General features: G+C 36.6%; 1 protein-coding gene across 3 annotated transcripts; it reads right to left on the reverse strand.

The window, feature by feature from the left end:
- Positions 1-2174: 2174 nt before the first annotated feature.
- Positions 2175-10576, reverse strand: LOC311293152 (cell adhesion molecule CEACAM5-like). Of its 3 annotated transcripts, XR_014627895.1 has the most exons (8): positions 10315-10576; positions 9341-9376; positions 8483-8755; positions 8282-8410; positions 7806-7976; positions 7441-7722; positions 2980-3105; positions 2175-2900 (listed from the first exon to the last, which is right to left on the reverse strand). XR_014627895.1 is itself a non-coding variant. In XM_084413203.1 (7 exons), exons 1-7 carry the CDS (start codon positions 10343-10345, stop codon positions 3098-3100), a joined length of 930 nt encoding a protein of 309 aa, XP_084269329.1. In that variant the 5' UTR covers positions 10346-10487; the 3' UTR covers positions 2190-3097. The 3 variants fall into 3 exon arrangements, 2 of the variants coding, with proteins under 2 accessions (XP_084269329.1, XP_084269328.1); XM_084413203.1 differs by having other exon boundaries at positions 2190-3105; positions 10315-10487; XM_084413202.1 differs by lacking the exons at positions 2175-2900; positions 2980-3105 and having other exon boundaries at positions 3116-7722; positions 10315-10523.
- Between the last annotated feature and the right edge of the window lie 3848 nt (positions 10577-14424).

A 14424-nucleotide genomic window follows, 5' to 3' on the forward strand; every position in this document is an offset into this window, starting at 1 on the left:
TATTTGTAATCAAAAACATCATTATTTAGAAGTAATAGGTTGTTTTCTATCCTGTTTTACTCTCTCTTTAAAACACTCTGTTTTGGTGGATGTGGCCCAGAAATTATTTTTATACATTAAAAAAAAAAACTCACAAAATGATATGATCACACTTCTTTTTCCTTAGGTTTCTATAGAACTGCTTTGCCATAGCCACAAAAAAAGAGGAATGATAGGTCTTTGTAGTTTTTTTAATATGCTTATATTATATATATTAATTACCTTAACCTGATTGCGTAATATTTGAATGGTTGTTGCATTATTATTTTTACACTTCTATCGTTTATCACTATCACATTTGAATCTGTTACCACACCTCTTACAGCATGAACTTCTTGGAAGTTATGACATCCAAAAAGTCAAAAAGTCAAAAAACAAAACACCTCAAAAATTATCTGTAAAGAAAATAAAATAAAATAATTTCACGTAGATATAAGTTCATCTTATAACTGCAAACCAACATTTGTTATCAATTAAAAAAAAACACCCACAAAGGTTTAAAAGTTTACAGTTTAAAACTGTATTTAGATTGAAATGTTGATATAGGTTGCAGAAATTGTGAGCTTTTTAAATGGCAAACTTTTGAAAATTTATTTTGTTAATTAAACTACCTGTGTGCACATGCATGCGTGTCTGTTAGATCTGTATATATCTTAAACCTTACACTTCTATTTCCTCTAAATCTGTGATGAATGTACATTCATACTAATGTTAAACACCATTCAATTGTTTAAAGGAGCCCCAGATCTGATTATGCAAATGAATGTGCCTGATAAACTTTTGTAGTCAGTTCTTCTGGTTTTCTTAACTTAAGAGGTTTGTTTAACACTATTTCAATAGCCCACTTTATACATTCTACTAACTAAAAGTAACTTTGCAACTACATGTCAACAACTAGTTAGTTGACATGTAGTTGCAAAGTTAAGTATATTAAAATGTTTGAAGTGGACCATCGTAAGAAAGGTGTAACTGGGGTTTGTTGCAACGGGGCACTTACAGTCAGAACAGGGCCTTGCTTAGTATATTGCTCAAATATCAATTTACCAATGTATGAATAACCCAGACTGCAAGTGTGAGTACTGGGTAAAGTACACATAGTGGAAAGTGGGTTGTAAATTGTGTCTTAGGAAAGCTGCTACTGTAACAAGTATCAGCTACTGGCAGCTGAATGCCTGTAGGAGGCGCTGTTGCCATGTATGTATGACTGAAACTGTTGATTAGGTGTGTAACATTTTTTAAATGTTAAAGCTACAATATGAAATATGTAATTTTTATTTATTTATTATTTTTATAACCTCTTACAATAACAAAGGTGTAGGTTGATGAATTATGGAACTTGAGGTCATGCCGATGGATCTAATAATGTTTATGGATGAGTGAAACTATTCATGTTTTTTTAACATGACTGTGGTATGAAGCAGGGCTCGATTGCTAATGAGAGACAGATATCAGCGCCACACGCGAGTCTCACAGATATAAAGGAATAAAGACATTTCATTCTACCCAACTACCCGCAAGTGCTGAATTACTACTCACTCACACAGGTCCGTTTATTTGACATATTAAACTTGTGAGGTAACGCAGCACTGTTTCACTTTACACTAAACAGAGTGTGTTGAAAATTATAATGTTATTTGTGTTAGTTTGTTGGCTGTATGAGATTAGCAGTATGCTAGATCAACATACTGATCATATTCTAACATGTCATCATGTTGTTGAGCTATATAACATTGATTTGTTTATGTACATTTTGCTCACCTGTCTAATAAAGTATGCAAGAGCGGCGTCTCTGTCAAGTCAAAGTTAGTCGTGGACGTGGAGCTCTAAAATCCTGATATTGATCCTCGTTTTAGTTCTTGTGTCCTAAAGTCTGCTTGCCATGGTCCATAATGTTAGAACGAAACAACAACAAGCGTGAGCGTGCCGCTAGACGTAACACAGTTGTCCATGTCTGTTGCCAACTATGGCAGAACAAGCGGTAACCAGGGAACACGCGGATATTACGTCACTGACAGGCGACAATGACCAGGGACGAGCCATTATTTACAATTGCAATTTCTCTGAAATTAAAAATCTTTGGGAACTTTTGGGATATTGTAAGTACAAAACTGCAGGAAATATATCACACAGTGCAAGCGATTTTTGGATATTTTATTACAAAAATCGTACATATTGTACCTTTAAACTGAACGAACATACATACATACAAAAAAACACTGCAAAATTAGCAGTTTCTCTGGATTTACTATTTATACTGTACGTATCTGTTAAAATATATAATGTGTAAAATACATTTTTGACAACATTTCTTCCAATTTCAAGTAAAAATATTGTCATTTATTGTATTTGCAGAAAATGACAACTGGTCAAAATAATGAAAAAAGATTTTTGTTTTCAGACCCTGAATAATTAGCCTGGATGCCAGCCGAACTTAGCCCCGCCCACAAACATTTTAGGTCGGGAAGTTCTGAGTATGACGACGTCAGGCTACTGAATAATGCAAAGGAAACAAGTTTATGTTCATTTTTAAACAACAAATTACTAATGTTTTAACTTTAAGAGTTCAGAAATTTATATTTGGAGGAATATCCCTGATTTCCAATAATAGCTTTCGTGCGTCTTGGCAAGCTCGCCTATCAGTCGGTCACATTACTGTTGGGCGATTTTATGCCACTCCTGGCGAAAAAATTCAAGCAGCTCGGCGTTGTTTGATGCCTTGTGACCGTCCATCTTACTCTCGATCATTCCAGAGGTTTTCAGGGGTTCAGGTCTGGATGTTGTGATGGCCATGACAGGGTCTTGATCTGATGGTCCTCAATCCACACTTTGATTGGCATGGCTGTGTGGACTGGAGCATTGTCCTGCAGGATAAAAACAATCCTTCGAGTTTGGGAACATTATCAGAGCATAAGCATTGTCAGAGATAAACGAAAGTCTTACGGGTTTGGAATGACATGAGGGTGAGTAAATGATGACATCATTTTAATTTTGGGGTGAACTATCCCTTTAACTGTATGGTTCTCCTCTTCTAGGCCTCTCACAGAGGATGTGTGAAAGGTCAATAACCTGAATGAAAACAGGAAGCAGTTTTGTTCTTGAGTAAACAGCAAATACACAACCATACTGTCCCTATAACTGTGCTAATGTCCAGTCTTGTCAAATGGATACAGCCAGTGCTTATAAATAAGGCAAGCATCACTGTATTGGGATTTCAATAAAATATTAGTATTAAACTTTGACCCACGTCGTTTGTGCTATGAATGATATCTCAAATAATCCAGCTTGTTAAGGGAAGATGCACTAATATTGTTCTAATCTATTAGACTTACAAACTGCACCTGATGGACGATAAAACAGGCACAAAATATCCCAAAGATTGCAAGCGACCAAAGTCATATTTACAGACCAGAACATCATAGAGCCTAGCAACCACCTAGAAAACCCTAGAAATAACCAAGAACACCACAGCAAGCGCTGAAAACCACTCAAACACCACATAGAAATTCCCTAACATCATTTATAACCTCAAGTACCTCTCACTTTATTCATAAGATCTAATCTAGTGATAGTGGTTACTGTGGATGTTTACACTAGCAACTGTGACAATATGTACTTAGTAAAATGTGAAGGATTCATCAATATATCATAATCTGGGGTCATCTATACCGAGAGAAGCATCATGTTTGGTGTGTTCGTCATGTACTCATCTGCTTTCAGACATCACGCCTCCAACGCAGTGTGAAGCGGTGACACATGCCCTATTGGTCTTGTGGTTTTCTTATAGCGGAAGAGGTGGTTATTGGGGAGTTCCTGGTTAAAATTAAACCCTATATAAGCACTCAAGATGAAAGTTGAGATGAAAGTGCGTGAGGAGCTGCTAAGGAAGAGGAAGGACAGCTCACTGACAGAACACTGTGTACTGATTATTAACCACTGATGGTGTAGCATTTACTTGATCACCATCAACAAGCAACCGTTACTGTCGCATAACATTTTGTTGAAAGGGGCCGATATTTATTAAAACCAATCCTCATCAAAGTCAAACCAAGTTTATAAGTTTTAAACTTTTTTTGTTGATTCAGAAATAATAACTACAATTATACAGAATGAAGTGTACATTTGATTTGCTACAACTAATGTTTAGCTATTAATATTAATACACAATTGTTATTACCATATACTCAATCTGCTGTAAACAAAGTCATGAACATCACAACCATGGAATTCAGTTTAAAATCAGCCAATCACAACGATGTGTAGGCACTGCCTCCTCTTACGGGACTTTTCAGTATTTCACCATTACAGTTTCATTTTAATCTGACCTTTAAAAAATGAAAAAGCATGCACATATCTGTCACAGTTATGTTCAGTTTGCTTTAGTATTCATGGACTTTTAGTTTGTATTCCCTAGTTTTCTGTCTTCCTTTGTTCACTTTCCCACTCCTCCTTTGTTTCCATGGTCACCATCATTATGAGTTTGTTTGGTTCAGCTGTGTTTAATTAATTAGCCTTGTTTGGATGTGTACTCAATTTTCTCCTTTTTCTCAGATCAGTGTCCAGTGTTTATTTTGTGAACCCTTATGTTGTGTTTTAACTTTCTTCTTTTGCCTGTCTTCAGTCTGTGCTACAGCCTTGTGACAATCTTTTGCATTTTATAATAATAAATTATACTCATAGCACTACAACACAAGAAGAAAATTTAACAGACTGTATGCCAACCCCAACAGGTGTGGGGTTGTCACCTTTGACCCCCGCTTCCGGATTGTTTGTGTTGCACAGTCTTATGACACCATTTGTTGTGTGATAAGGAAGTGATTGTGCTGGATTGTTTTTTGATGCTTAATTTTGTCTCTATTGGTTCACTTCACACATGCCCTTGAATTTCTGAGCAGAAGAGAAAACTTTAAGAAAACTTAAAGTGATATGCACTTCAAAGAGCATAAAACAAAGAGCATACCTGAAAATTAAATCCTTTCTCCCAGAAAGACAGGATGGAGACAGTTGAAGATTTGAGCTTTGATCACATAATAATGAACCTTTAGAGGTGTCATATCCTGCCTAACTTTTAATATATGTTTGATACTTCCAGGAAGGGTAATGCATTTGCAAACCAAACACACAACAACAACAACACCCCTCCACAGACAGAAAGGGACGGCCCCAGTGAACCTGGAAACAAACTTAATTTTCAATTTGGCAACTGGACTGCATGCATCTCACTTCAACTCATGCAAGTTCTCTTAAAACTTTAAACCTGACTTCAAAGTACTTATTTATCTTACAACAATGTTTCATTTATCATCAGTGCTTCTTACTTCTTAAACTCTGATTTGCGATGTATTGTTTCATTCACAGACATTATGGTTGGTGTGCATGCTGAAAAAAGATCCCTGACATAACATCTCTTCTGTTCAGAAATTCAAAGGCCTGTAGGATAGGTGTGAACCTGTTTTCCGTGAAAAGCATGGAAAAAGCACAATCAAATCCTGATTTCACAACAAATGGTCTTTACAGATTGTACAACAACACAAAGGGCCCTATTTTAACGATCTGAAACGCAAGTGTCAAAGCGCCAAGCGCAAGTAACTTTGTGGGCGGGTCTTGGCGCTGTTGCTATTTTCCCGGCTGGATAAATGACTCTTGCGCCTGGTGCAAATCTAAAAGGGGTTGGTCTGAAGTAGCTTCATTATTCATAGGTGTGGTTTGGGCGTAACGTGAAATAAACCAATCAAAGCGACATCTCACATTCCCTTTAAGAGCAGGCGCGCTTGTTCTAAAGCGGATTCCTATTATAATGGCGGATTTGCCAGGCGCACGCGAGGAGCGCTTCACAGCCGAGGAGACCGACGTTCCCGTCAGGGACGTTGGGGATGGAGAAACACAGCCAAATTAACTTCGGTTAAACAGGCGTATGATAATTTGGGTAAATGTGTAAGCTAGATGTATGCTTTTATAATAAAATGTCTATCTAATCTATCTATCTATCTATCTATCTATCTATCTATCTATCTATCTATCTATCTATCTATCTATCGTAATAATGTATGATTTGCAAAAATGATAACTGCTGCGTCTGTGTGTAGATGAGAGAATCAAAGTGTATGCACGTTGTGCACATGCTACATTGATTAAGGCCAAGCATGCGCCCTTAAAATAGCATATGAATAACATGCGCAACGCGCCACTGACTTTAAACAGTTTTTTTTTTGGTCAGTGGCGGAATTGTTTTCTAAACCTGTAAAATAGCATGAGGGAACATTTGCGCCGGAACACGCCTCCTCTTTGCGCTGAACCGCCCCGGGGAGCGCAAGTGTATTTCTTAATTAACCGACGTGCATCTGTGGAGGGAAAAGTCCTCTTTGCGCGGGTGCAAAATAGGAATGATACATGCGTCAGTGTACAAAGTCAATTGCGGTGGGTGCAAGATAGGGCCCAGAGTGCTCTTGACGGCACTGGCAAGAAAATAGATAAGTAGGCTACATAATCAAATTCACAAATATTACACCATTTAAACTATATTAAAAATACATAGGCTGAGTTAGTAAAACAATCTTTGTCAGAAAATACACTTGTTTGTTCACAGTTTGAACGTCCCTGTTTCCATTTGTTTAATTTCAAGATCTGTGGAGAATTATCCATTGCTGTTGTTACAGCTACAAAGCTGGGAGCACTAAATGATATTCAAAGTCACACTGCTTGATTTTAACATTAAATAAAGCACATAAACAGTTGGCTACCTGAAATTATCATTGCCATACTTTTTGTTTGTTGTTCCAGCCGCGATGTCGCAAAAAATAGAAACCGTTTCTAAAATAGATTCGTCGCGTGTCGCTGTCGCGGCTGGTTAGGACAAAAACTATTCAAATGAAAAGATACCTTTTATCGCATCTCGTGGCGTCGCATCGCGTGTAGTTAGGACATGGTGTTACACACTACAGTCTCATGTGTGAGCCACGTCTCTGAGCGTAACCGCCATAAAATAGTGTTTTTTTATTGATGCCTCACAATGGTTCTGGCCACAGGCAATCAATGCTGCATGCTTATGCTGCACTGACTTACCTCTTAGGTATTGTAATTTGGTACCAAATGACAAGACATTTTTTGATACTCGATGGCATTGAGGCAATTTGGTCAGTGCCTAAAAAGTATCAAGCCCTAATATTGACTGTATAATAACATTTATACAGTGTTTTATAATGTATAATACAACAGATTTACAGTGTAATCATAATAAATTACGTCAATACACACACACAGTTATTTTTACATATACCGGTAGTTATTTTAGACAAAACTTCAAAAAGGTTGAAGATCCCTGATCTAATGCTTCCTGCACCAATCTGCGTATGCATTGTTTGTAACATACCAGTGAAATTAATAAATACGTAAATAAAGACTCACTGTGTACAGTGATATTAACAGGATGATAGTTCTCTCCAGATTCAGACTGACACCAGTAAACTCCAGTGTCTGATGGGACAGTGGATCTGATTATACATGTAGATCCTGTTTGTGATCCCCACATTGATGATGAACAATCTTCCAGCCGCCCGCTGTCTGTGTATCTTCTCACTGTCCATCCATCAGAGTTACTCTGGTCCTCACAGCTCAGAGAGAGAGAGACAGATGTGAAGTGTTGAGTTCTGCTGGGACTGATGATCAGAGACACTGGAGGAGAAACGCCTGACAAGACAATTACAGCTATAATTTGGAAGTGTTAAATTTGAGCTTCAAAACTCTATTTTTCAAAATTGAAAAATACTCACCAGTGACCCACAGTGGTTGTGAGTTGCTGTATGTTGTGTAAACGGCAGTTTTATCTCTCTCTGCTCTGCACACATAAACTCCTGTGTGATTTAGATCAGCAGAACTGACAGTGTATTTTCCTCCAGCTCCTCTGCTGCTGTCTGAGAGGAGCTCATAATCATTCCTGCTCCCTGTATAAAGTCAGAATGTTAGGATGTCATCTTAAAGATGTATTTCTACCTAATCTGACCTTTAAAAGCCCATATAACTTTTGTAAATGTTACAGTTGTCTCCGAGCCCAGCCTCATATGCAGAAATAAATATAAATCATTTATAGGTTGATTTCCAAGGGAAGTGTAAACACTGGCGCTATTAGCCAATTGCAAGAGGGGAATAATGTTATTGATGTAATCCTTAGTCAGGTTAATTAAGTCATATTGACTTGAATAAACCCAGTTAATTTAGATGTTATCAGATGAAGCACATTATAACTGACCTGAGACAGTTACAGTGAACCAGCTAAATATCCAGCCTGTAGAGGAGCCGTTAACCTCACAGATCAGAGTCACTGGATCTCCTTCAGTCAACCACTTCTGAGGAGAAACACTTAAAACTGCTCTGGGAACTGAAATAGAGACATCACTCATTAATAACATGTTAAACTTGTGTGTGTTTATGAAGAGATGATCAAACTCACCTGATACTGTCAGTGTAACTTCATCACTGATGTTTGATCTGCGTGATCCTTCAGTCTCTGTCCCATAACAGGAGTATTTACCTGAGTCAGACTCAGTAACAGAACTGAATGTGTGTTCCTGTCGTTCACGGAAAACTCTGGTTGAACCGTCTTTATACCAGTTGTACCGCCAGCTAGTGACTCCTCCATCATATATGTCACATCTGAGAGTGACTGTCTCTCCTCTGAATACATGATGATCAGGTTTAATGGTCACTTTGGGTTTTGGTCTTTCTGTAAACCAATAACAATTCACAATGAAAACAATGTGCTTTTTTGTATAAATATGGTTTCTTGATTGCAAAATATACTTGCTAAATCAGGTTAGACTTTAGTGTTGTTCTCCATACCTACATGTTGCTATACAGTAGTTTTTGTTAAAAATGTTGATGTTAGATAAACTAGAATACTATTGTTTCTGACCAGTAGGTGTTGCTGTCACCAAACCAATGATGACTAAAACTTTTTTATTTTTTATATATATATTAAAAAAAGTGTTACAGAGATGCATGCATTATGACTTACAGCTTTTTAATGACACGTCAACCTTGTTAGGCTGTGAATGGCGGCCATGAAAATCGACAGTGGTTGTGAAAAACAGTTCACATGACTTCAGAAACGGAAATCATCTGTTCTGTCTCAAGACTCCAGCAATATACAGTAGACGATATTTGTGAATAATAGACTGACGATGTTAAAAAAGGCAGCGTTGTTAGATAGGCAATAAGGTGTATTTAGTCCTATAAATGTAACAGTAATATTTTTCAGCTGGCTTGAAACAGTTAGTGTTGATGAAATGTATAAATCAAATATAATCACCTTCAGTGTGTCCAGAGTGGATGTTTGAAATCAGCACTAAAAACACAAAGAGAAAAACTTTTTTTCTCAAAGATCTTTTTCAGACATATTATAACAGTATAGCCTACTATGTGCCTATGCTTGTGAAACACCATTATAAGCTCAAATGTTATTATTTCTAATGAGGCTTGTCTAGAGCTAAATTCATCTGTATGAGTGCAGATGATGAAACTGTTTAAGTAACTTTAAGCCAACATTCTGATCACAGAGGAATGAAAATAAACTCTCAATGCCTATTTACTGAACTCTGTGTCCCATTCACATCGAATGCAAAAACTTAATGCAATAAAACGGCTTATAACTCTATCTTACACTTTATGAATTAAACCTAAATTGCAAAACTGTTGATAACTTGGTTATGTTTTACTTGGTTATGTTTTATGTCTATGTTTTTTTTTTTTTTTTTTTTTTCATAAAATGTGTTTATGCATTTTACTACAAGGCTGTGCTTTTTAATTTAGTGTTACTATTTCAGTCATTTTAGTTTTAGGCCAGCATAGATTTATTTGCTCACTATTTCTTACAAAGAAAAATCTTTTAAAGTAATAAAGCTTTTAAAGAAACTACTCAAAAAAGTGCAGTGAAATATACACTGTTTTAACCAATGTATAAGCAACTGAATGTTGACATCATGCCGAGATAAATGTATTTGCAATTACTGTCAACCACAGGACCAAACTGAAAGTAAATAAATTAAATTGAACACTGAAAAGATGCAAAAAAATTCAACATGAGAAAAAAAAAATGAAAAAAAAAATGGTTGCATTGTGTCTAAATAACATCAGTCCATTTATTCTGGAAGGAATTTTGTAATCTAGTGCCTTAGTGAAGTTTCATGTTGGATAAAGGTGTCTGTCATAATAAATATAATGTAATGTAAAATTCACTGACATACAGAGAAAGAATACATACAGAGAAAAAAAATATATACTCACAGAGCAGAAGAGGAAGTTGCCTGAGCTCCATACCGACTGAATAATGACAGATGGTTGAAGACACAGACTGTTAAAACCTTAAGACTTAATCTGCAATATGAAACGGCAAAAGAGTTTCTACTGACGTTCATCTGGTTCTTTCATGTAATAATGGAACTGGCTTTTATCAAAAATCCATGCAATTAAAAATAAAAGCAGAAAGTAGTGAAAACTGCTTGGTTAACAGAAACCACACCACGAGTATTGCATAATCTGCGGCAACAGAAGTAAAAGTTAAAAGTTGCCCAATTCTGCTGTGTGCAGTTCACAAAATTCTGCGGGGAAACCAGGGACGTGGCAACCCTTGCCTGAACTCATCTCATCTTTAACCAGATCTCTGACACTGTGGGTGATTTACAGTATATCACCTGTGAACTGTTTATTATTCATATACCAGAACCATAGTGTGTCCGTGAATTTAGTTAGAATAAAATTAAAGTTAGAATATTATGCCCACTTGTATGAATGTCTAATGCGATTAGAATACGATCATTTTACAATCAGCATCTGTTGCTGAGCTGTTATGGGAACAGTGTGATCGTAGTGAATTACAAATAACACATATGGGAAATGTTACAGAAAGCACTGGATAAACTTCACATAACTAAATTAATAACATAATTATCTCACTACTATAATTCCTACAGTCTGAGATCTCATTTCTGCATTCTTCAATGTTCCAGTCCTTCATGATTTCTGAATAGCCTTATTATTTTAAATATATATATATATATACACAGTGCCCTCCACAATTAATGGCACCCCTGGTAAATATGATCAAAACTGGCTGTAAAAAAATAAATCTGCATCGTTTATCCTTTTGATCTTTCATTCAAAAAAATTGCAAAATTCTAACCTTTCATTGAAGTAAAAGAATTGAAAGTGGGGGGAAATCACATTATGAAATAAATGTTTTTCACCAAAACACATTGGCCACAATTATTGGCACCCCTAGAATTTTTTACGAGTAAAATATCTCTGAAGTATATTCCCATTAATATTTACCTTTTTTAGTACACCAGGGTGACTAGGAACATGAAATTGTCCAGCTATGACTTCGTGTTTCACAGGAGTTTAAATATGAGGAAACACAAAGGCCAAATCCCCTTAATCATCCATCACAATGAGTAAAACCACAGAATATAGTTCTGATGCGTAGCAAAAGATTGTTGACCATCACAAAATAGAAAGTGGCTGTAAGACAATAGCTAAAGAATTGAAAATCCCCATTTTGACCATCAGGGCAATAATTAAGAAGTTCCAATCAACTAAAGATGTTACAAATCTGCCAGGAAGAGGACATGTGTCTATATTGTCTTAATGCACGGCGAGGATGAAAGTTTGAGTGGCCAAAGACTCTTCAAGGATCACAGATGGAGAATTGCAGAGATTAGTTGAGTCTTGGGGTCAGAAAGCCCAAAAAAAAAAAAACCTACATCCCCACATGTTGTTTGGGAGGGTTTCAAGAAAAATCCTCCTCGCTCCTCCAGAAACAAACTCCAGCAAATTTAATTGTCAGACATGACTGGAACTTCAAACGGCACAGGGTTCTGTGGTCAGATGAGACTAAAAAAAGAGCTTTTTGGCAGCAAACACACTAGATGGGTTTGGTGAACACAAGGATAAAAAGTACCCCATGTGTACAATTTAATATACCGTTGGATCTTTAATGTTGTGGGCATATTTTTCTGCTGGAGGTCCTGGACTTCTTGTTCAGATACATGGCATCGTGGATTCTATAAAATATCAACAGATAAAAAATCAAAACCTGACGCCTTCTGCTAGAAATCTTATAATGGGCCGTGGTTGGATCTTCCATCAGGACAACGATCCAAAACAAACATCAAAATCAACACAAAAATTTGTTGCGGAGCACAAAATGAAGCTTCTGCCATGACCGTCCCAGTCCCCTGACCTGATGAGTGGAGTGAACTGAAGAGAAGAAGCACAAACATGGATCTGGGAATCTGAAGGATCTGGAGAGATTCTGTATGGAGGAATGGTCTCTGATCTCTTGTCAGGTGTTCTCCAAACTCATCAGGCATTATAGGAGAAGACTCAGAGCTGTTATCTTGGCAAAAGGAGATTGCAAAAAGTATTTAATAAAAGGGTGCCAATAATTGTGGCCAAGGTGTTTTGGAGAAAAACATTTATTTTATAATGTGATTTCCCCCCCCACATTCAATTCTTTTACTTCAATGAAAGGTTAGAATTTTGCAAATTTTTTGAATGAAAGATCAAAAGGATAAACGATGCAGATTTATTTTTTACAGCCAGTTTTGCTCATATTTACCAGGGGTGCCATTAATTGTGGAGGGCACTGTATATATATATATATAAACTCCAATAGCGTGCCGCACGAGTGCTATTTTTAGACCGCAAGGCCGCGTGACGTCAGCAACGTAAACCGGAAGGGGGTCAACATAGAAGCGCGCTCGCTTATGATTCATGCTAGTACTGCTTGTTTTCTGCCGGTTATCCCTCAAATAAGAACATGCCGAGTAAACACTGCTGCTATGGAACTTGCAGAAACGACTCCAGACACTATGACCGTCCACATATGAAGGATGTATTCTTTATTCGTTTCCCGAAGCCAAAAACCCAGAGGGATAAATGTGAACGATGGGTCAACTTGTGCGGACGTCCAAAAGACCAGTTCAATGCATTAAAACATTATTTTGAATGAATGAATAACTCTCTCTCTCTCTCTCTCTCTCTATATATATATATATAGTTACTTGTAGGTGCTACTACTGCCTTGAATGACATGTATTTATCATAAAAGTCATATGTAGGCCTACTTTCTTAAAATACTCTTATTTAAATATGTAAGACATGTTCAGCCTCTGCCTTTTTCTAGCAAGCCTGGTCATGATACAGGTAGGTCCTAGATCTGACAGATTTACTTTTTCTGTAGTAAGGAAACAGCCTTAGGGGGGAGGGTAAAATAATTGAGAGAATTTAGATTTGATATTAATTAAAAATTAAGTGTTGTTGGTTGCCCAAGTAGCATTAGCGATCGCTAAACAAAAAATAAATACATTAATAATAATAATATAAATGACCCCCAACAATTGTCAGACGTAAGACAACCAGAGGACATAGTATATATGACAGACAGGACATAGGGTGGTAAAAGATAGCTTGTTGAAACTGCAAAATGTCACTGTCAGTGGCGTAAGGCGATGTTTTTTGGGGGAGAAATTCTGTCGATAACAATCTACCTCTGGATCAGGTCGGCTCTTTTTCCCGTCTTTTTCAGCCCTCTACACTCAAGCCATCTCTTCAATTGAATATTTGTATGTTCTTCTACTTCTATATCAGTGAATTTGGCACCGGGGACATCATTCTCGGACAGAGTTAGCAGGTTTAGCTCAGTAGACATCTCGTCCGTAAACTGTTTACATGCGTCTAGCATGAGTGACACGCGCGAGTTTGACCCCCCTAGCAACCGTCGCTAGCTTAATGAATATTAATGAGAAAAGGTGACGTATATCGTGCGGTACGCTATTTGTATTCCAGATAATCATTGGAATTAAAAGATTAAAACCTTCACGAATGAGAAGACATCACTTCTGCAAGCACATAACTTAACCATTCTATAAATAAATTGTATTAATAAATTATATTCTTGTTCTTTGTTGTCTACATTTACATTTCTAGCATTAGTATTAAAGGGGTCATTAACTGTTCTCTGAGGCCCACTTATAGCAAGATTATAGAAATATTTGTAATCAAAAACATCATTATTTAGAAGTAATAGGTTGTTTTCTATCCTGTTTTTACTCTCTCTTTGAAACACTCTGTTTTGGTGGATGTGGCCCAGAAATTATTTTTATACATTAAAAAAAAAACTCACAAAATGATATGATCACACTTCTTTTTCCTTAGGTTTCTATAGAACTGCTTTGCCATAGCCACAAAAAAAGAGGAATGATAGGTCTTTGTAGTTTTTTAATATGCTTATATTATATATATTAATTACCTTAACCTGATTGCGTAATATTTGAATGGTTGTTGCATTATTATTTTTACACTTCTATCGTTTATCACTATCACATATGAATCTGT

This window comes from Rutilus rutilus (assembly GCF_951802725.1).
Source record: "Rutilus rutilus genome assembly, chromosome: 1".
NCBI lineage: Eukaryota > Metazoa > Chordata > Actinopteri > Cypriniformes > Leuciscidae > Rutilus > Rutilus rutilus.